Here is a 22,743-nt window from a genome sequence, read left to right as displayed (position 1 = left end):
ACTTTTTAGGAGGGAAAAAGTGAATCTCATAGAGCAAAAAATACAGTAGTTTAACCTTTGCGTAAGCTTTGTGCAAGCCATTCAGCGTGACTGCTGAATAAATAGTTTGTCTGGAGGTGCCAATAAAGTCCTGACCAGCGATTCCACAACATAGCAGACCACCACTCCTAGGTGGCAGGAGGTAGAGATTGACGCAACCTGTATATACCGTATTTTTCCCTCCATAAGGCGCACCTACTTTTTAGAGGGGGAAATCAAGGGGAAAAAATCTGCACACATCCTGTCCGCTTCTCCCAGAGCTTCTGGGGCAGCTGGAGGAAGTCCGGGTCCCCCCCCCCAGCCCCAAAGAGCAAAGAATCCAAGACCCACTCGCTGTCTTGGCTTCCTCTTTAGCAGCGCAACCTCTCCAGCCGGGAGAGGCTGCGGGCAGCTATAGCAATACCCCCACCTCCCGCAAAAGCCCACAGGAGCTTTTTTAAGGAGCACACGGCTCCTGAGGGCTTTTCTACAAGGAGGGAGAAGGGACTGACTGGCCGCGTCAGTCCCTTCTCCCTCCTGGGGAAAAGCCCGCAAGAGCCGCACGGAGGTTGTGTTGGGGGGTTTTCCTGCCTCCCTCCCTCCTGCATTCGCTCCATAAGACGCGCACACATTTCCCCTTACTTTTTAGGAGGGGAAAAGTGTGTCTTATGGAGCGAAAAATACGGTACGTAGTTTGTGGCCAGGCAAACCAAGGGAATGGCCTTTTGCTCTGGCCTCTTTGTATGGTTAATAGCTGGATATTTTATTTAATAAGCCTCAGTGGCTAGAAAGATGTTTGCTCTGATGAACACTTGTGGCTGGTGGCTACCAGCTGCTCCACACTCTTCAGCTGCTTGGGTAAGGTTGGAGAGCAACTATTTGGCAGTTTGGATTAGTCAGCAAAGGAGACAAAGGTTGAGTTTCTGGAGCGGTGCAGGAAGCCGGAGAAGGCAGTCTTGCTTTTGCTCTGGGGAGAACTGAGGGTGATTTTATGTCCAGTGTTGTCTGCCTGGCTGCCTGGCTGCTTCTCTACAGCACCTGGGACATGGGTGGTGCTGTCGTCTAAACCATTGAGTCTCTTGGGCTTGCCAATCGGAAGGTCGGTGGTTCAAATCCCCGTGGCCGAGTGAGCTCCTGTTGCTCTGTCCCAGCTCCTGCCAACCTAGCAGTTTGAAAACACGCCAGTGCAAGTAGATAAATAGGTACCACTGCAGCGGGAAGGGAAACAGTGTTTCCATGTGCTCTGACACTCATCATGGTGTCCTGTTGTGCCAGGAGCGGTTTAGTCACGCTGGCCACATGACCCGGAAAGTTGTCTGTGGACAAACGCCAGCTCCCTCAGCCTGAAAGCAAGATGAGCGCTGCAACCCCATAGTTGCCTTTGACTGGACTTAACTGTCCAGGGGTGCTTTACCTTTTTTCTCTAGCACCTGCATTTGTAAATAAGCAGATATTGCAGGGAGCTCCTAAGCCAAGGATGGGGATTTTCAGGCCCAGTCCTCTCTCTCTGGCCCTCAGGTCTTTTCCCCAGCCACCCACCTCTCTCTAGGCATCGCCCCTCACTAGGCCTTCTTCACACCCTTCGTGGGAGTTTTCGCCTGGCTGGAATGTCTCCTGGAACTCTGCTTCTTCCTTGCCTGGGGGGAGGATAAAAAACAGGTGTGCGAGTCTGTGTAGGAACTAACCTACTGTGCAAAGGCAAAATCCATAGGAACACCGGAAACCAGGTTATACTGAGTCCGGGCTTTGGTCCACCTCGCTTGAAATATACTTGGAGTCTAGAGTGGATTTCATGCTCTTTATTCAGCTCATAGTGGTGAGGAAGAATGGAAGTTCCCCCAGAATGTCTGCTTTATATACATTATTTACACAATGGGCCCCACGTGATTGGCTAATTCCTGGATTCTCCTGTAGGCCAATCAGGTCGCTGATTCACTTCCACCTGGAGCTGGACTGGGTGGCTCCTGTGGACCAATCAGACTGCTGCATTCTGAAGCCTATTGTTCTAGGACCAATCAGACTGCTGCATTTTGAATCCTATTGTTCTAGGACCAATCAGACTGTTGCATTTCGGATCCTATTCAACTCAGTACATTACGCCGCTCAATATTATCTATACCTATAGTGTCCAAACTTTTTTCAAAGAGGGCCAGATTTGATGAAGTGAAGGGCCCTGGGGGCCAACCAAAGGGCCAACAACCAAACTTGTTGAACTTTTTTTTAGGATTGAAGTTGTTAAGGTTTTTTTTTTTTTTTTTAGGATTTTACCCCAGGAAATAAACTGCCACAGGGGCCAGATTAAAGTGACTGGCGGGCTGGATTAGGCCCCTGAAATGGATTTTGGACATGCCTGATCTACACGGACTGGCGGCAGCTGTCCAAGGTTTCAGTCGTGAGCCTCTCCCAGCCCTACGTGGAGATTCCAGGGGGTTGAATCTGGGATGCCTGCATCACAGATAATAATTTATTACTTATACCCCACCCATCTGGCCGGGCTTCCCCAGCAACTCTGGGCAGCTTCCAACAGGATACTAAAAACACAATAAAAGATCAAACATTAAAAACTTCCCTAAACAGGGCTGCCTTCAGATGTCTTCTAAAAGTCAGATAGTTGCTTATTTCCTTGACATCTGATGGGAGGGCATTCCACAGGGAGGGCGTCACCACCGAGAAGGCCCTCTGCCTGGTTCCCTGTAACCTCACTTCTCTCAGGGAGGGAACTGCCAGAAGGCCCTCGAAGCTGGACCTCAGTGTCCGGGCTAGATGATGGGGGTGGAGACGCTTCTCCAGATCTTCTTTGACTGAACTACAAGTCGTTCCTCCCCCCCCCCCCCCAAAAAAAAATTAGTTCCACCAGAACTATTCATTGCTGTGGCCACTTTATTTGCCTCTGTCTTCCCCACCTTCGGCATGTTGCCTTCAGAAAGTAGCCCAGAAGGGAATGTGGTTGGAAAAGGTTCTCTGTCTCTGTCAAGAGCCTTTGGGTGCACACTGTTTTCCCAACGTTGTTAGATCTTGCCCTAGGGTTGCTTCTTTTGATGTGAGAAATATCACCCAAGAGGCTGGATTTGCATCTTTGAGGATGGAAATGACTGTGTATTCATCCGTCTGTGAAAAATCCAAGCAAGATTAAGCAGATCTGTTCTGCTACTGCTTGGGCAGCTAATGATGTTTGCTCCAAAGCCACTTAAGAAAGCCAGAACAGAGAAGGTGGATATCCCTTCTTCATTATATTCTGGCTGTTTGGCCCGAGTAATAAACATTCAAACCTTCTTCAGTAATTCCCAAACTGCATGACTGAGGAGAGCTGCCAATGCGCTGCTGCATGAAGGAAATCCATTAAGCGATTTAAAGGTTCTTTTCAGACCGAAGGAGTGAATCCTCCTCGAGGGGGATGCAGCCCAGTTTAAGGTAGTGATGTAAAAATTGGGGTTTGGCTTTTGCTGCCCAACTCCCCATGAGACTCTGAGTCCCCTAAGTCTATGATCGCTCAGAGAAGAATGGATGGAGGCAGGATCCAGTGGAAAGCAAGGCCGATACAGCGGGACCTCTAGTTGCGGACTTAATCTGTTTCGGGGTGCCGTTTGCCCCCTGAAAAATCAGCAACTAGAGCGCCTCTTCTGCACATGTGCACTGTGCAATCGAGCATTTCTGCGCATGCAAGAAGCACGCAGATTGCTTCTGCGCATGCGTGGGTGGTGAACCCGGAAGTAAAAACTTCCGGGTTTCCCACATTTGTAAGCTGAAAGTCCGTAACAAGAGCGGAACGCAACACGAGGTATGACTGTATTTATTTTTCTGTTGCAACAGAGTTCCCTTCCCTTCTTCCGAGGAGGGTGGAGACCCTGAACAAAAGTGTGCAGGAACCTTTAAAGACTTTGGACATTGCCCAACCCCCTTAGCCAAAGTTCACCCCAAAATCATCATACATACATCACAGAAGGAGGTGGTCTACAGCAGAAATCTGATCTGCCAGGATACCTGATAATGGTCACTGATTGCATTACCTGGGCAGCCTGGCCATTCTTTTGTGATGGTTCATACTTTAGTTCCTGAATCCAGGTCACATTCCTACACAAATATGCCCTTAAGACAGGATGCATAAGTAAAAAGACAATAGGAAGTCTTTCCCCATTTACCTCCCTTACTGCAGAGGAATATTTGAGGTCATTGGGAGAGTCAAAAGGGCTTCAGGATTGCTCTCCTATACTATTTAAGACACATGATTTATATATTTAGATATGTGTGCATTTATGAATATTTATGCTATATTTGAAACCTTAAAATTCTTATAACAGTAGCTATGTGTCCTCTGTTCAAAGCACAGAGGACAGTCCAGTTGAAAAATTGTGACGCTTAAGAGGGGACAGCAGGGGGCACAGGGCCCCCCAGATGCTCCAAAAGTGAGCAACGGACGGCAAGCTGAGCAGGCTCAATCCTGATCCCAGTCTTTCCCGCTAGGCTGAGATGTATAGGCTGAGATGTATTTCCCATTAAAGCACAGTAATAATTTCCAAATCTGCACCTCTGCAAATTGGTATACGACTGTTGTGCAGTTCTGTGTCCTCTTTTGACCCCCCCTTTGTTGCTGATGCATTTTCTCAGTTTAGACAATGCATAAGCAGCAACCCTACAGCCTGTTGCATCTATGCATGATGGAGGGTGATTCTGCTGCAACGGGGGGATTGAGGTTTCTCTGAGGAACCTGTACATTCTGTTACAGATGTGTATCTGAAGAAGAAGTGTGCATGCACACGAAAGCTCATACCAAGAACTAACTTAGTTGGTCTTTAAGGTGCTACTGGAAGGATTTTTTGTTTTTTGTTTTGACTGTACATTCTGTATCAGCCTGAATCTCCCTGCCCTGGGATTGCCTCCTTCTGAGGAGGAGTCACATTATACGATGAAATTCAGAGAGTGGCCTCCTCTGAAGACTGGTAATTTTTATTCTTATACCCTCAGTACTTCAGACTGCAATTCAGAAACATGTGCCGCATATTTCAGACTCATAGTTGTCAACTGTCCCTTATTTGGCGGGACAGTCCCTTATCCCAGTGCCATGTCCCGCTGCTGTCCCTTATTGATGATGTCCCTTAAATAAGCTATTGAAGGTAAAGGGGCCCTTTCTTTGTCCAGCTGTCCTTTGTCAACAACAAATTGTTGCTGGGTTTTTTTGTGTGTTGAATATATGCTATATGGTAATTTATGGACCTAATAGGTTATCTAAAGCCATTTGCACGCAACAAAATATGTATTTTATCAAAGTAATTGTTGATCCCTTATTTTGGCTGCTGTTCCCTTATTTTTGAGGCTGCTGGACGCTTATTTCCAAATCTGTAAGTTGACAGCTATGTTCAGACTTTAAGGATCTTTTACCCTGGTAAGTGTGTTTAGGGTTGCAACCTTATTGAAATGGCCCAAGCTATGTTCTCGCAAGATGCTTTAAAGCACTCTTGCTCCATTCTATCTGCTCTGTGCCACATGAATGCGAGAACAGAGAAAGACCAGAAAGTGAACCAGAAAGTGTGCTAAGCTTCTGATAATTCCTTTCTCCTTTCCAAAGCTGATTATCCCATATTGCTAATTCCAAATTCGTTTTGTTCTAATTACCAAGGAAACCCTCTGGCAGATTTTTGTGCTTGGAACCACCCATAGCCTTAAAGGTCTGTTGCATTATTCCACCACTGATGGTATTACAACGTAAGACAATATTCTGGGGACCCATTGGGTGTCTGGACCTGCTATTAGAAAACTCCTGTACTCTTTTTGCTCTGCATGGCCTGCTGCTCCCACCATGTTTCAGGGGCTGCTGGCTTGTTGCCCAGGAAAGTATAAAGACAAGGAAAAGTTTCTTACTGTCCTTTTTTATTTCAATCTTTACAGAGGGAGGCTATAGAACCCAGCCTCTTGGATAATGGCGTTGTCCCGAGTGAATCTCCACCCCACCCCCTGTCTCTCCCACTTCCTCATTCGTCTCTCCTACAGGTGCTGCTATGTGCCCTCTGTCTTTGAGCTCTTTGCTCTCCTACTTTTAAGGCTCGCCAGGTTCTGGGAGATGGAGGGTCTGGGATGCTTTCTAATGACAACGTGTCAGCTGGGTGTTGTTCTGGCTCTCCCATGATTTCTCAGCTTTTCCCCTCATCCGCCTCTGAGCTGCGACCTCCCTCAAACCCCTGTTGTAAATCTATACTGTCTTCCTTTTCCTCCTCCCTGGAAGGGTCAGGATGGAGAGGCGAGTTCCACCATTCCTCCTCTGCCCAGTCCCTGACACTTGGCCTCTAAGTGTTTCATTACCCACATTGAAACTCTGTTTATTCCAAATGGAAGAGAAAACCTGACGGAATGTAAAGCTATTTTAATTTTCAATGTATTTCATGATATTTGACATCCATTTTGCAGCCCGTGCTAGGCTGCCCCACAATACTGACTGAGGGAGCCAACTGCCTTTAAGTATCAAGTCAGCTGACTAACGTCCACCACGGACACTTGCAACTAGCCCATGGCATAATGAGTGTTAAGAGGCCCTCTTTGCAATGGACCCCTTAGTTGCCACATTGAGATTTGCCACCAAAGGGATGTTATTGTTTAGTCGTTTAGTCGTGTCCGACTCTTTGTGACCCCCTGGACCAGAGCATGCCAGGCCCTCCTGTCTTCCACTGCCTCCCGCAGTTTGGTCAGACTCATGTTTGTAGCTTCGAGAACACCATCCAACCATCTCATCCTCTGTCATCCCCTTCTCCTTGTGCCCTCCATCTTTCCCAACATCAGGGTCTTTTCCAGGGAGTTTTCTCTTCTCATGAGGTGGCCAAAGTATTGGAGCCTCAGCTTCAGGATCTTTCCTTCCAGTGAGCACTCAGGGCTGATCTTCCTAAGAATGGGTAGGTTTGATCTTCTTGCAGTCCATGGGACTCTTGAGAGTCTCCTCCAGCACCATAATTCAAAAGCATCCATTCTTCGGCGATCAGCCTTCTTGATGGTCCAGCTCTCATTTCCATACATCACTACTGGGAAAACCATAGCTTTAACTATACAGACTTTGTTGGCAAGGTGATGTCTCTGCTTTTTAAGATGCTGTCTAGGTTTGCCATCGCCTTTCTCCCTAGGAGCAGGTGTCTTTTAATTTCGTGACTGCTGTCACCATCTGCAGTGATTACCAAAGGGATAGATTGCCACAAAATCTTTTAGGTTCCTCCAGATAATCTAGTTGCCGTCCCCAGACCCCCGCAGCACAAAAAGTGAAAATTCTGTGCACAGATTGAAAAAACCTGCCTTTGATGGCCAACACACACAAACAAGCACAAGGGGATATTGTGGAGTGGCGCTCTGCCAAGTCCATTTTATCTTGGCTGTTGTTGCTTCATCACATGCCCAGTTTGCAGCTCCAGCTGCATTCTCTGTGCCAACGCAAGTAGGTGCAATTTCACAAAGCCGCATGGCCCTGTTTCAAATTTGGCCGTGGCCCACTTGACCTTTGCAGTTTTGTTGCTTCAGCCAGCTCCGAACCACTGTCATTGCTCCAGTCAATTTGAAGTGGTTCAGATTGATGTGCGTGATGTTTCTCTCCCCTTCCGGCATCCGGCTAAGAAATGCAGATGGTGCTGAAACTGTTTTAACCTCTGCCACCACGCAGGGTGTCTCTTACACAAGAAAGGTGGTGTTGCCTCTCTCAGACCCTCTGCCAATTGTCTCCTGTAGATAACAAGACAGCATCATTAATCCTTTATGGGCTTTGACAGCTAAGCCTGAAGATGCTCAGGGTGTTCCTTTTGGCAGGCAACGCAGCTGTTCTTTAACTGCTTCCTGGCATGCCCCAGAATTCTAGCACGGAGGAGAGAACTTAGCAGGGCTCTGCCTGCTTTAAAGAGGAGCTACTGCTGTGCTAGATTGTGGGTTTCCATCTCCAGCTCTTTATTACCCCCTTGGCCACACTGGGTAAGCAGCGGGTGCAATTATATTGTCCTGTCCTTTCTTGTTGCTGCTGCAACTCCCTCTTTCAGCTGTGTTCTGGGAAAGAATGATTCACAACTTTTGGCTATGGCAGGGTTAGGGAAGTCTCTGGCATATTGGGGTGTGTTTGTGTGTGATAGCAGTGTGAACATGGGGAGGCAATTTTAGCCCACCATTAGTGGTCACCCACAATTAACCTACCTATTCCAACACCCCCACCCAGTCTGGATCCCCCCATAAATGGCAGGAAAAAAACTACACTCGTTAATCTTCTCACACAAAAACCCCAGGAATAAACCCCAAATACCTACACCTACCCTCCACAGTAGGAGGGTGGGGAATCCCCAACATAGAACTATGCTACATTGCCAACCAAGTGTGCCACATAATCCCATACATCCTAGAAAAAGGTAAAAGGTAAAGGATCCCTGACAGTTAAGTCCAGTTGCAGACGACTCTGGGGTTGGAGCGCTCATCTCACTTTACAGGCCGAGGGAGCCGGCGTTTGTCCACAGACAGTTTTTCCCGGTCATGTGGCCGGCATGACTAAGCTGCTTCTGGCGAACCAAAGCAGTGCATGGAAATGCCGTTTACCTTCCCGCCAGAGCGGTACCTATTTATCTACTTGCACTTTTTGGGCATACTTTCGAACTGCAAGGTTGTCAGGAGCAGGGACCGAGCAACAGGAGCTGACCCTGTCGTGCGGATTCAAACTGCTGACCTTCTGATTGGCAAGCCCAAGAGGCTCAGCGGTTTAGACCACAACACCACCTGTGTCCCTATGCATTCTAGACTAAACGATGGGTACACCTGCAGAGAGACATAATCGAAAATACCTCCACCACAGCATGCCCATTCCTCCCAAACCAGCCTGAGGAAAATCCCCACAACACTAAACAGGTTCACACAGGCCATGCTTAAAGCATGGAAGGAAGACGCAGGTAGACTGTCGCCAACCCCATCCCCACTAACCCCCTGGCACACCACCCACTATTCCACCATGTAGCACAAAACCTCCAGATAAAAACCTGGCAAGCCAAAGGCTTATACCGCCTAGCAGACTTCTGCATAAATAACAAACCCATATCAACACAAGAAGTGATATAAAGTTCTGATCGTGGTGAATATGATGGCCCACCCGCCCCCACCCAAAAACCACCACAACAAATATGACAAAGTAGACTTGTGTCTCCTTAAAGTCTAACAAACCTATTATAGCATAAGCTTCTATGGAGCATGATCCACTTCTTTAAATGCATGAGTTACAAGTACAGTGGTACCTCAGGTTGCAGATGCTTCAGGTTACAGATGCTTCAGGTTACAGATGCTTCAGGTTACAGACTCGGCTAATCCAGAAATATTACCTTGGGTTAAGAACTTTGCTTCATTATGAGAACAGAAATCGCACAGTGGCAGTGGGAGGCCCATTAGCTAAAGTGGTACTTCAGGTTAATAACATTTTCAGGTTAAGAACGGACCTCCAGAATGAATTAAGTTCTTAACCCGAGGTACCACTGTAGAGGTATGCATGGTGGCTATTTTTGGGCATGGGAATTGTAAACGGTGAGGTCAAAGAGAAATGAATTGCAGAAAATACAGAGGGAGTAGGAATTATAGAGCTAAGAAGGGCAATTCGCAAAACACTTGTTGATAACGCAGACATCCTGGAGTAGGCAAGTCAATTGACATAAACAGTTGTGCCAATTCAATTGACAAGTGATAGCACCAAATTTCTTGATCTGTTGAAATTCAGCAGTTCCATATTGCAGTTTCTTTGCAAGGTTGTCATTCTTCGGAGTGTCCTGGGTGGTCAAAGTGTTGTGCCACCCTCTCCCCGCAGTTTTTTTGAATATTGCAATTGATGGTGTCATCTTTGTGTCTGTTGATTTTTTTCTGTAGAGATGAAACGAGGGGCCTGGCTAGCCCTGTGGAACCATGCTTGAAACCACAATGCCCCACCATCACAGTGCTGAAGTGTACTGTTTTGTGGCTGGTGATGCAGCAGGATTAAGGGGGAGTTAAAAACTGCACTGCTCAAGTTGTGGGTTGGCCACCTCCCTCATTCCTCCCTGTCCTCCCAATGGTTGCTTTGGGGAAGAAGGGAGGCTGAGGCCTCTGAATGAGCTTTTTCATGATGAAGATGCAGCAAAGGGACATCAGTACGATAAGATTCCTTCCTCACCAGCAGAGCATCCCTAGACATTACCTAATAGACAGTAAAAGTGGTGACAGTGAGACTGGCATATCAGCGTTATCCTTTGGGTTTTGTTCCACTTGTGCTTTTGAGTTAAGTTTGGAGCCACCCTTGTTTACAATGACTCCTGATTCCACATGCTAAACTGTGCAGACTGGATGTCTGAAAGATGAACAGGGGAGGGATGTCAAGTTAGCTGATGAGGCTCCTGAGAGCGGTGACATTTCATTCTACCAAAAAGGTTGTGAGGCCTTTGGGGCTGTACGGCCGATCTCTACACTTTGGGAAACAGACTATGGTAGCACCAGCCACCCTCAAACTTCTAAGTAACCTTTCCTGTATTGTGTTGTCTGCCAAGGAATTCCTGGACTGCATTCCACCCGCCTGCAGACACAACCTGGGACTTGAACCAGGAGCCTTCTGGTCTTCATGCAGAGGAGCTAGTTGGACCCTATGGCTGATCTGGTTTAGTTCCATGCCTTCCTTTGGTGGAAAGCTGCCTTATTGCTCAGAGGAGTCCTGCTAGATTCATGCTCCTTGCTCCTTACTCCATTGCATTAAAAATCTGCTCAAATGCCACAAAGAGTCATTCTGTCCCACTTCATTCCAAAACCTGCTGACTCATTAACAGTGTTGTCCTTGCAAATGTGCTCAGGTGGGGGAAATGAGATCCCACAGTACAGAAGAACCAAAGCAAACGCTGCAGGTAACAGGGGAGAGTTTTGTATCTTGAGGTACAGCACCACCTACTGCTTGAGATACCATCTTGCACCTTTCAACGTTTGTGTCAGTGAGCAGAGAGGCACCAGTAAGGGAGTAAGCAACTATCGTTGGGAAATGTTAGGAAAGTTGTGTTCCAGGTCACCTGATTTAACTGACCACTTCATCAAACTTGAATTTATATGTTCAGTGCTGGAACTCTTTATTGTAGGGTGCTATTTTTTATATATAAAGGTTTTGCATCAACAGAGGACCCCACCAGTGTTGGGGCTGTCTTTGGAGGAAATGGGGGAAATGGTAGCTCAACTGCTTAGATTGTTGGTTGCAGGTTCGATACCCGTATGGGCCAGCTGCATATTCCTGCACTGCAAGGGGCTGGACTAGATCATTGGTTCACAATTAGGGGTCTGTGGAACACACCCAGGGGGTCTGGGGCCCCATCCTTTGCCTCCCCCAACTAAATGTTGTCATTTCTGATAATCGAAAGGTGACATGCTAATCACCTTATGACTTATTAACGGTAGTGATGATGATGATAATGGACCTATGTTTAATGGGCCCAGCTATGTTTAATGGACCCAGACTAGGGCTTATCCACACTTTTGCTTGACCCATATTTGGATTGGATTGTGTACACATTAATTTCCTTGCCTAGTGTCGTTCTGTGGCTGTGCCTTGCGAAACTCCTATCTCGCCCGCTGAATTGAAACTCACTTAAGCACAAAAACACATCTGATAAGATTCAGTTCGGCTCCCACAGATCCATTTTCTCCCCCCTCACACCCCAAATCCATGTTAGAAAAGGCTATTGAACTCACTGGGTCACCTCTCTCCGAGAGTTGGAAAATTCTTCCGTTCATCAGGCACAGAAAACATACAGTGGAATGTACAGAGGGTTTTTGGGGGTGGGGTGGGGGGAGAAGGTGTGGTCCAGGCCACATAGTCCCTTCACAAATTCACTGAACCCTGATAAGAGGTTGGTGTCATAATCTGTTTCTTCCTCCCTCTTGGTAGACAGCGTTCCTCCAGATAACCTAATTGGAGGAGTAAAAGCTGCAGGTGCTGTTGACTTGAAGGAGCCGTACATAGTCCCACGAGGAAGCAACTTGCTCTATAAATGATAATATACGACATTTCCATTGATAATGCTTCTTGCTTGCCCCAGTGGGTGCAGGGGCAGATTTTGCTGAGTAAGGACAAAATCTGCCCTGTGCCCCTATTTCTTATTTTCACAATCATTCCTTTTGGTACGCATGTTACTGATGACTGAATACTGCTTTCTGAGTTGAAACTTGCAGAAATGTACTGGGAGCCAATGTAGGTCTTGCAGGAACGGTGTTATATGGTCTCGGCAGCCACTTCCAGTCATCAGTCTAGCTGCTGCCTTCTGGATTACTTGTAGTTTCCTAGTCACCTTCAAAGGTAGCCCCACGTAGAGCACATTGCAGTAGTCCAAACGGGAGATAACTAGAGCATGCACTACTCTGGCGAGATGCCAGGGGGTTGAACTTGAGCTCTTTTGCATGCAAAACATGGGACGTGGGATACAAATTCTGTGCCCAACTACATGTGTAGTGTGTGTGTGCCTTAACCTATGTATGTCCTCTCCTAACCCTTGCAGGCTATAGAACATTTCATATGACCCTGCTGGAGCTGCTGGGTAATGACTGTGGCATTTCAACCCGACAGGGCCTTGATCCATGGTTATTTTTCTGCTTTGTGTTGATATTTTTTGAGGGACACAATTTATAAAGAGGGCAGCGTCCACTTCGAGTTCTGCAACCTGAATCACCCCCCGCTCAAAACAGGTCCCAGAAAGAATCCTGCTGGTAACTTTTCTTGTCCTTCTGTTCCTTGTTCCTAGAGTGATGTTCTGCAGCGGCGTCCATGATGTTCAGCCTTGGCACATGCTCTCTCAGCGCTCACATGCTCCCCGAATCAGGCTCTTACCCTTCCGGCGGCAGCCCTGAACTGGACAGCGACTCGCAGAGGTGCATGCTGGCCCTGCCAGAGGAAGAAGCATGGCGGAAGCACCGGCTGGGTTTGATGCAGCCCGCTCAGTCCTGCAGCCTGCTGGAGCCGGAGACCTTGACGGACACGCTCGTCTCGCGCACCACCAGCTTCGACGGCCTCTACGAACTGCACTCCCAGGAGAGGGAATCCAGCTTGGGGTTGGAAGGTGGCAGCACATTGGATGTGGGGCAGAGCCAACTCATCCCCGTGAGCCCAGAAGTCATCAAGCGCCGGCGAGGGGGCCTGATTGAACAGCGGGATATCATCAAGGCGCACGAAGCCCACAAGATGCAGAGCACGCCACAGGCGAGGCGAAAGGAGTGGGAGTAAGTACATGGCCGAGGTCACAGACTGTTCCTCCCCATCCTCTGAGATTGGCAGGGAAATGGGCTCTTAGTTCCCTCCTTTCCAGAGGTGAGATTTGGTGGTGGCTTGGAGCAGGGCCTTCTCAGTACAGTCGTACCTCAGAAGTCGAACGGAATCCGTTCTGGAAGTCCCTTCGACTTCCAAAAGGTTTGGAAACCAAGGCGTGGCTTCTGATTGGCTGAAGGAAGCTCCTGCATCCAATCGGAAGCCGCGGAAACCACGCCAGACGTTTAGGTTCCAAAGAACATTTGCAAACCAGAACACTCACTTCCAGGTTTGCGGTGTTTGGGAGCCAAAACGTATGGGTGCCAAGGCGTTCGGCTTCCAAGGTATGACTACATTAGAGCTGGATGATACCTGGTTTTCTACATCGTGATATATCACCAGCTAAATATTGTGATATTTTAATATCTCACCAGGGCTTTTTTTTCATCCTGAACTCGTTGGAACTCAGTTCTGGCACTTCTCAGGTGGGCATCATTGCCGTTATAAGAGGACAAGGGAGGTGTTCATGTTGAGTTCTGGCACCTCTTTTTCTAGAAAAAAGTACTCTATATCACAGTGTCTGAACTGAGAATGGAGCTACGTAGAAACGTTGGCTGGTTTCATGGTTTCCCCCACATTGTGATTTTTGCATAGCACGTACATATACACCTCATGATTCGCAATATTTTGCCAGGTTAAAAACTATGAAACTGATATCATGATACAGATTTCAAACCTGTTTTGGATGGCATCTTGCCCAGTCCTTCCCAGTACCTGAACTGGTGCTGCCTGGGAGTGTGGGGAAGAGGCCATGTCACCATTTACCATATTTTTTGCTCCATAAGATGCACCTGACCATAAGATGCACCTAGTTTTTAGAGAAGGAAAACAAGAAAAAAAAATATTATGAACGAAACAGTGGATGTATGATTTTTGTGGTTCATGCTGTGGCCACAGACATGTGATCTGATGGTGAATTTGGGGTGACCCAATGCAAAAATCCTGAGGATCCATGTGGATCCATATTTTGTAACCACATTTTTGCACGATTGCAGCCCCAGGAAACAGTGGATGCGCAATTTTTTGGGTGCAGGCTGTAGCAATGGACATGCTATGTGATCTGATGGTGAATTTGGGGTGACCCAATGTAAAAATCCTGAGGATCCATGGGCTTTTACCTCCCCGCTCCCAGGCAGCCTCTGCTAAGTCCCTTATCTCTCTTCCGATCCCACCAATCAGCTGCTTCCTTTCAACACTCTCTTCCCTCTTGTTTGCCTTAGTGTCTTTTCCTTAGCTGGTGCAGTTTTTTGCTCCTCCTTTTCTTCTAATTTCACTCCTTATTGCTTTAGTCTTCCTGTTTCCCCCCTTTGCAAGTTTGCTGTCTTTACCTCCCCGCTCCCAGGCAGCTTCCTTTATCTCTAGCATCCCTTATCTCTCTCCCTGATCAGCAAACGATCAGCGGCTTTGTTCCAACACCCACTTCCCTCTTTCCAAAAAAAGAAGAAAAAAAAGGCATGATCTGCTTTTTGCCCCTGGGCAATTCGGCTCCAGGGACCACGCATTCACTCCATAAGACGCACAGACATTTCCCCTTACTTTTTAGGAAGAAAAAAGTGCGTCTTATGGAGCAAAAAATACAGTAATTCCAACTTGACTGTTTGTATGGGAGAGAGTTTTTTCACCAGCGTGGGCCACCTGGCTTTGCTTGATATTACTGTTGCTACGGAGTCACAATATGTTTATTTAGTTTTTGGATTGTTAAGTTCTACTTTTTGCACAGCACATGCCTTACATGCAAATTATCCCCTGTTCATTCCTGGTCAAATTCAGGCAGGGCTGCCCCAAAACCTGGAGTGACTGTGGCAGTCAGTGTTGATAATAGTGACCTGGATGAACCAATGGTCTGACTTGGTTTAAGGCAGCTTCCTGTGTACTTACTTGAATTTATTGTGTGATGCCTTGCATTTTGAGTAGAAAAGCATGCAATAAATTTTAATAATGGTGATAGCAAAGCTGGAGGGAGCAGGAAGTCACTGGAGGACAACTCCTTGTTTTCAGATGATAACCTGCAGCATCGCAGGAGGTTTGACCGTTTGGCGTCTTCTATGGACTTCTTTGTTTCAGTGCCTGACCAATGTGGACATCCCATCAAAATGCAACTCTTGTTCACATCTCCCCACCCAGTCTTCCCTGTCTGCACTCAACCTGGGGTCAGTGATCTCGAAGAAAGCTGTGCCAAAAGTATGGCAGCTGGACAACATCTTCAGGGTGAAGTTGAAGCTCTATCCACAGCTTTCTAAGAGCGCCAGAAGCTGCCTTCTACTGAATCCGACCATTGGGCCAGCTAGCTTGGTATATGTTGTCTGCACAGACTGGCAGGGGCTCTCCAGGGATTTCTTAGCTCTACATGGAGATGCCAAGGATTGAATCTGCCACTTTTTGCATTGCAAGGGCAGGGCATAGAATGTTTTGGTGCCCTATGCTTCCATTTTGAAACAAACAAACAAAAAAAAAAAATGCAAAACGTTTCCCAGGCTGGATGGATTTGAGTTCTGGTCTGATCTAACGTAAGGTTACCAGACGTCCCCGTTTCCTGGGGACAGTCCCTGGATTTACAAATCAGTTCCCTGACAAAATCCATCTATTTAGTAGGAAGTTGAAAAGTGTCTCCGGATTCATTGGAAAAAAATCTGGTAACCTTAATCTAATGCACTCAACTCTTGGAAGACTTTGGAGACATCACAGCCAGCTTCATAAGGGAGGGAAGGAGTATTACACCCCCCCCCCAAATGTTCCTGATCAGGAATCCAGTCAGCCACAGCTCTTCAGTCCCCTCATTTCTCCTTTGCCTGTCCTCCAATGGTTGGCCAACATGGACAGTCCTCATCGAGCTGCTTTAGTGTTTACACAAACTTAGAACTTGCTTTCCCAAATTTTATTGCACCTCAAGCTTTTTGGCATGCCCAAGCCTATTAATATATCCTGTCTGTGGGGGGGATGGCATTCCATTTTGCTTCTCTAAGGATCCATATTCAGAGAATTGAGTTTGCCATTCGTATATAGGATGTTTGCTATAGTTCTAGAATATACATAGGATATATTACATGCTAATAAATTGATAATTATATGCTGTAGTTGGGATTCACCTAAGAAGCTCTGTCAGCAGAAGCCTGTGCAAGGACTTCAATCCATCTTCCCCCCTTCCAAATTGGCTCAAGGAGGGGGTCAAGAGAAACCCCAGAGCAGCATACAGGTGGGCGGGAAGGGGGGTGTCATACTGTCTGGTGGGCTGAAATGTTCCTTATAGCATGGCATTGAATTCCACCCTATATAATGATTTCTCAAAGTTTACGCTTCAATAAAGTTGTTGTTTGATCTGCAGGGGGAAACATACAAGTACCCATAAACCCTGTTTCGTTTTTCCCTGCAGGGCATATAGCAGCTTTAGTAGAAGGGAGTTCAGTTGGGAAAATGGTGTGTGTAGAAAAAGGGTAAGTGCCCTTCTCTCTCAGCGCCACAATCCTGATGCATAGCCGCCCTCCTGGCATCGTCTTTGATCGTAAAAAGGCACGCAAGGGATCCTGGTCACAGACCTCCCATAACCTGAAGGGGGTGGCGGGGTTGGGTTGGGTGCCATTCTCAACTTGGCAGCTTTCTGGGAGGTGGGATTGGCGTGGTCTAAACGCTTTGGTGGGATTGATTCCCTCTCTCGAGAAACCTTTCCGAGGATGCCATGGAATCTGTCTGCTTGCATTGACGTTCGCTGCCAAGCAAGAGACAGTCTCCATGGCAGCTTTGCCTGGAATAAGTCAAGCCTTGAGCAGAAGGGGGGAAAGAGCCCCCACTCCCTAATTGTGCTGGAGAACAAATAGAGAGAGTTGCTCCTGAACACCCCCACCCCACCCCACCCGTCGTCAAGCATTGCTAGGCAACTGGGAACTTGCATTTCTCAACCCCTGGAGACCGTGGTGACTCTTTTAAACAGGGGTTGTGAATATATACACATACACACACATTAATATTAGACAGAAGCCTTGTGGCTTCGCGTGGCCTCCAGGGCTTTGCAGTTGACCTCAGCACAGCCCTCAACCCCAAAGGACCCCCCTTTCATGGGGCAGCTCAGCTGCTTCTCCCGAGCAAGACACAGGCAAAAATTCTCATTGGGCATTTCCTCCCACTGGCAGCTAGTGTACCTTGGGAATGGTAGGACAGAATGCTGGGAGCTCAGCCTACACTCGAGTGAGACCCTGGTAGAGACACATGCCCGACTGGCATGTTCTCTCCCTCCTGGTCTTTTGTTCAGGAGCTTCAAAAGCTTTCTTCAGCCCAAACATCACAGTGACACCAACCAACGCCGGCACACTTAGGGATCCGCAGAGTTTGCGCATCATGCGTGACAGACCTCAGCAACTCAGCATTTTGGCTAATCTACTTTATTTACATATAAGCACACACGGAGCACTGCAAGATGGCCCCCTCTCTCTCTAGCGTCAGACAGCAAAGAGAGAAAGAACAAAGGACAATAGTCCCACTTCGCAGAACACAGTAACACAAACATCCTGTCTCCGTCACTTTCCACTCTGTGGAGACAAAACATACACCTTCATGTGAAAGACAACAATCCCATGACTGCAGTCATGGAGCAGGAATTCTAACAAGGCACTCAGTGATGCTAGAGCCAGTGACGTAACAACAGCAGCAGCAGCAGCAGCATCAACAACACCTTATTATTTATACCCCACCCAGTTGGCTGGGTTCCCCTAGCCACTTTGGGCGGTTAACAACACACACAGAATGGTAAAACATTAGGCATTACAAATTTCCCGATATAGGGTTGCCTTCAGAAGTCTTCTAAAAGTCAGATAGTTGTTTATTTCCTTGACATCTGATGGGACAGTGTTCCACGGGGTGGGCGCCACTGCCGAGAAGGCCCTCTGTCTGGTTCCCTGTAACTTTGCTTCTTGCAGTGAGGGAACCGCCAGAAGGTGTTGGACCTCAGTGCTGAACAATGGAGTGGGGGTGGAGATGCTCCTTCAGGTATACTGGGCTGAGGCCATTTAGGGATTTAAGGGTCAGCACCAACACTTTGAATTGTGCTCAGAAATGTACTTCACGCCAATGCAGATCTCTCAGGACCGGTGTTATGTGGTCCCGGGGGCCACTCCCAGTCACCAGTCCAGCTGCCGCATTCTGCATTAATTGCAGTTTTCAGGTCACCTTCAAAGGTAGCTCCACGTAGAGTGCATTGCAGTAGTCCAAGTGGGAGAGAACCAGAGCATGCACCACTCTGGCGAGACAGTCTGCGGGCAGGTTGGGTCTCAGCCTGTGTACCAGATGCAGCTGGTACAACTGCCCTGGACACAGAATTGACCTGTGCTTTCATGGACAGCTGTGAGTCCAAAATGACTCAGTGGGCCTTCATGCCAGGCAGAGCTGCCCCAACTGGATATAACAAGGCAGGCAGGCAGGTAGGTAAGGGAAGACTGAAGTTGTCAGTGTGGGAATGTTCAGGGATGCACAAGAGGATATATTGTCTGATTATATCCTTATCCAACTTGTGTTAACAAGTTCCACAATTTCAGCAGAGTAACATTCCCCTTATTTTAAACTTTGCAACGGATGCGTTTGCTCAGGCTCTCTAAAGCCTCTATAATAACTATTCTGGTAATTTTCCCTTATTCCCTCATAAAATACAAGAGATGACACAGTCTTTTACAAAAGTATAAAAAAGAGTTTACTCACATTCTGTTCACAATCAGATCCCAGAAGGCAGACTTAGCTTAATGAAGTAACATACACTTGGAATCTATCTCTTAAGAAGACAGTCCCTTTGTCCTCTCTTGGCTGGAAGCTGAAAGCCAAGAGGGCATCTTTGGCTTAGTAGATGTTGTTTCTTCAATGTATGTGGTTAAAGAGAGAGAGATGGCTGCCCTGCCCTGTGCTTTTGTCATTACCTGCACAGGTGAGGCCACACCCACCTCCAGTCACATGCAGAGGAAGTCTGTCCCAGCCCAGAAGGAAACGGGAAGTATATCTGCTGGCTGGACAAACATCCCTCCCCATGTGTAAACATGTTCACTTTAGGAATGTTGTACTTGACTGCTCTTGTGTTAGAGTTCAGAACTTAACTGGTTAAGTTGTTCTGAGTAGTGCGTCACATTCTGACGTCAGTTTTCGAAGCTGGGAGGAGCTTGTACTTTTCTCTGTGTCTTTGAGGGAGAAGGACACATTTTTGCTATGGCTGAAAGAAGCCCAGGATTGTTTTGCTGAAATGTCGCAATAAAGAACTGTTTAATGGACACAAGTGCTTGCTGTGTTTATCTGAAGCTAGGCGACAGTTTTTACCGCTATGTTTACTCTGCAAGGCGTGACTGGACGGAGCAGAATTGCCGCAGCTTGTGAGGAAGCGTGCCGGACCGCTGTAAATGGCTAATTGGCGATCGTAAAGCAATTAGCAGGTCACGTCCCAATCAAGAAACATTCACAGGTTATGGGTGACGTCATAAATCGCTCGTAAAGCTGTCGCTGGAGCTGCCGGAATGCTTTGAAGTCTGCGTTCTAAGGCAGAGAAGCTGGCCGGAGACGGAGGCTGCGTTCTGTGTTGTTTGCCTGCTTCAAAGAGGCAAGGAAGAGCTGGTGCTACGTGACTACAGCTTGGGGGCCCCTTTGGGAGAACGGAAGAGAATGGCAGACCGCCAGGTCCTTGAGGACATCCCCTTGGAAAAGCTAACTTTAACAAGTTGGGCAACCTGGAGCAAAAGAGTAAGGGGTTGGTTCCTGGTCACAGGGCTTTGGGAAGTAAGCCAGAGGGAACCAGTAACCCCTACGCAAGACATTGCAGGCTTTGAGGCTGCGTTGGCTGAAGATAGCCAGCAGAGAATGCAAAGAGAGCTTGATATGCTGAAGGCATGCATACATGCATCGCTGAAACCCCATCTGGAGGGCGTAAAGTCAGCAAGGGCTGCCTGGGATGTGCTGAAAAGTTTGTGTGAAACTTCAGCAGGAGGCCAGAGCCCTGGAGAAGCTGGTGAAGCAGCTCTGTTTCCCGATGAATCAGCCTCAAGGAGCGCTGTTGAGCAGGTCAGGGGGAGCGAAGAATTCCAAAGGCAAGTTTAAAGAGTTTTCCACTGTGAGTTCTGGAGTGGAAGGCCGTTTCAGAGGGGGCGGGGCTGGCATGAGGCGCTTTTCCGGAAGAAGGAGGGCCAGGCCAGCAGAAAGGAGCCCCGGGCAGTGTTTTTCCACTGGAGTTGAACGTCTGCGTCGCAATTGCCCCCACCGGAGCAGAGAATCGAAGCAGGATGTTGCCAAAGTCACTTCCCAGGGGAACCAGCCGGGTTTCCATCGCAACCAGCCTGGAAAGGCAGGCAGGCGTGGAGCTGAACGTGGCAAACAGGAGGAGGCTTATCAACTGACTGCCAGTATGGCTTTGTTTGAGAACAGCTGTGTGAGAAACTCTGAGCTTTGCTTTGTGATTGACTCAGCAGCTAACCGCAACATGGTTCCAGAGACCCCTGCAGTTAAGATGTGGAATTGCAGGGCAGTTCCAGCTGGACAAACTGTTTTATTTGCAAATGGACAAAAAAGGAATGTATCTAACTTTGCTACAATATTCCTTTTTGTTTTGCAGGAGGAGGTCGAAGTGTGCACCATCCCAGAGATGCCTCACTGTCTTTTGTCTGTGCCTTATTTGTTAAAAAGGGGGTTTACGGTTTGTTTCCAGAACGACATCTGCAAAATCTCCAAGAAAGGGAGGCAGCTTGTCGAAGTCAGAAAGGGTCAGAATGATCTTTTCATTCTTAAAACGTCTCTTGGGGGTGAGGGGAAGGTTGAGAAGGCACAAGCCCTGCGTGCTACAATTCCCGCTCATGTTACATGTGCTTGTGTATGGCACCAGAGGACAATTCATGGTTCTCTAGAAGAACTGCAGGTACTACCTGAGGTTGCCAAAGGGTGTAAGATTAAAGATTGTGGAAGTGCCATAAATTGTGACACTTGCAGACAGGCAAAGGTAAGAGGGTGCAGTTACCCAAAGGTGGAGAGGGTAACCACTAAACCTTTTGATCTTGTCCACATAGATCTGTTTGGTCCCGTAGAGGAACCTAGTCTGGGAGGGGCCAAGTTTCTGCTAACGATACAGGACAGTTTTTCGCAGAACACCTGGACTCACGGTCTCAAGTCCAGGGAGGATGCAGCACAGCTGATCAAAAGCTGGATTGAAGCGGTGGAACTAAGGTTCTCCACCAGAGTGCAAGCGGTCACCAGTGACAGACACGCTAAGTTTACTGGTTCTGCTTTGCAGAGGTTCTTTCACAAGAAAGGGATACATCACACAGTTACTTTTCCCCAGCAGAGGGGGGTGGCAGAGCTTAGGAGTGAAGCTCTGGTTAAGGCTGCACAGGTGATGCTGACAGATGCTGGGTTACCTCCAAGGTTTTGGTTGGAGGCAGTCAGGTATGTGTGCTTCACCTGGAATCGTACCTACAATTCACTGGTAGGTGACACACCTTACTTCATGTTACATGGCAGGAAACCCCAGATTCACTTTCTGCGCACGTTTGGATCACCTGCATCTGTGCCGGTGCCTAAGGCTTTGCGAGGGCCAGATGGATCCAAGTTCCAGAAAATGATCTTCTGTGGGTATGAGCCAGCAGCTTGTGCATGGAGATTTGCATACCCATCAGGTGATCAGAGTAAGTTGCTGATCAGTAAACACGCTGAGTTCTTTGAGCAGGATGAAAGGCCAAAGATTCCTGCAAAGCGTGATGTTCTTTCAGAATGTCTTTCTGATGCAGAACAGGAAGGTTCAGATGAGGAGGAAGGAGAGGCTGAGTCTGCTGATGATGACCAGGTCGCTGACCAAGGTCAGGAGCAAGAGCAGGATGGGGCATCTCCACAAGTTGTTAAAAGAGAGCCCAAGAGTGAGCCTAGTTCCCCTGTGAGTGTAATGGAGAGGATTCGAAGACACTTTAAGTCAGAGGGGGAATCCCGTGATGCAGAGGACACACCTGCTGACCACAGTAAGTCAGAGGAAACCCCTGAGTTTGTACCCAGGCGGTCCAGTCGCACAACGAAGGGTATTCCACCTGAGAGGTACCAGGCCACAGGTGCGTGGGTAAGTTTCGCACAGTGCGATTCTGAGAGTTGTGAGGTTGTTCCACAGTTGCCTAACAGGAACGCCAGGAGAGGGTGCAAGGCATTGGGGAAGGGATTGATCTCACAGAGTTTTGCTGAGGATGTTCCACAGGTCTTGTCAGAACGCGACGCAAGAGGGGGTGTTAGAGTTCAGAACTTAACTGGTTAAGTTGTTCTGAGTAGTGCGTCACATTCTGACGTCAGTTTTCGAAGCTGGGAGGAGCTTGTACTTTTCTCTGTGTCTTTGAGGGAGAAGGACGCATTTTTGCTATGGCTGAAAGAAGCCCAGGATTGTTTTGCTGAAATGTTGCAATAAAGAACTGTTTAATGGACACAAGTGCTTGCTGTGTTTATCTGAAGCTAGGCGA

General features: G+C 47.8%; 1 protein-coding gene across 3 annotated transcripts in view; it reads left to right on the top strand.

Moving 5' to 3' along the window:
* CACNA1E (calcium voltage-gated channel subunit alpha1 E) overlaps window positions 1-22,743 on the top strand; it is a 505,628-nt gene that overhangs the window by 103,763 nt on the left and 379,122 nt on the right. For all 3 annotated transcript variants that reach the window (XM_081914516.1, XM_081914515.1, XM_081914517.1), the window contains exon 2: window positions 12,744-13,218. In XM_081914516.1, the coding sequence (XP_081770642.1) occupies window positions 12,767-13,218 (452 nt within the window). In that variant the 5' untranslated portion in view covers window positions 12,744-12,766. The remainder of the gene's footprint in view (window positions 1-12,743; window positions 13,219-22,743) is intronic.

The sequence above is a fragment of the Podarcis melisellensis genome, assembly GCF_964234715.1.
Source record: "Podarcis melisellensis genome assembly, chromosome: 6".
NCBI classification, from domain to species: domain Eukaryota; kingdom Metazoa; phylum Chordata; class Lepidosauria; order Squamata; family Lacertidae; genus Podarcis; species Podarcis melisellensis.
Note: the sequence above shows the minus strand (reverse complement) of the source record. Positions and strands in the feature narration are given on the sequence as shown.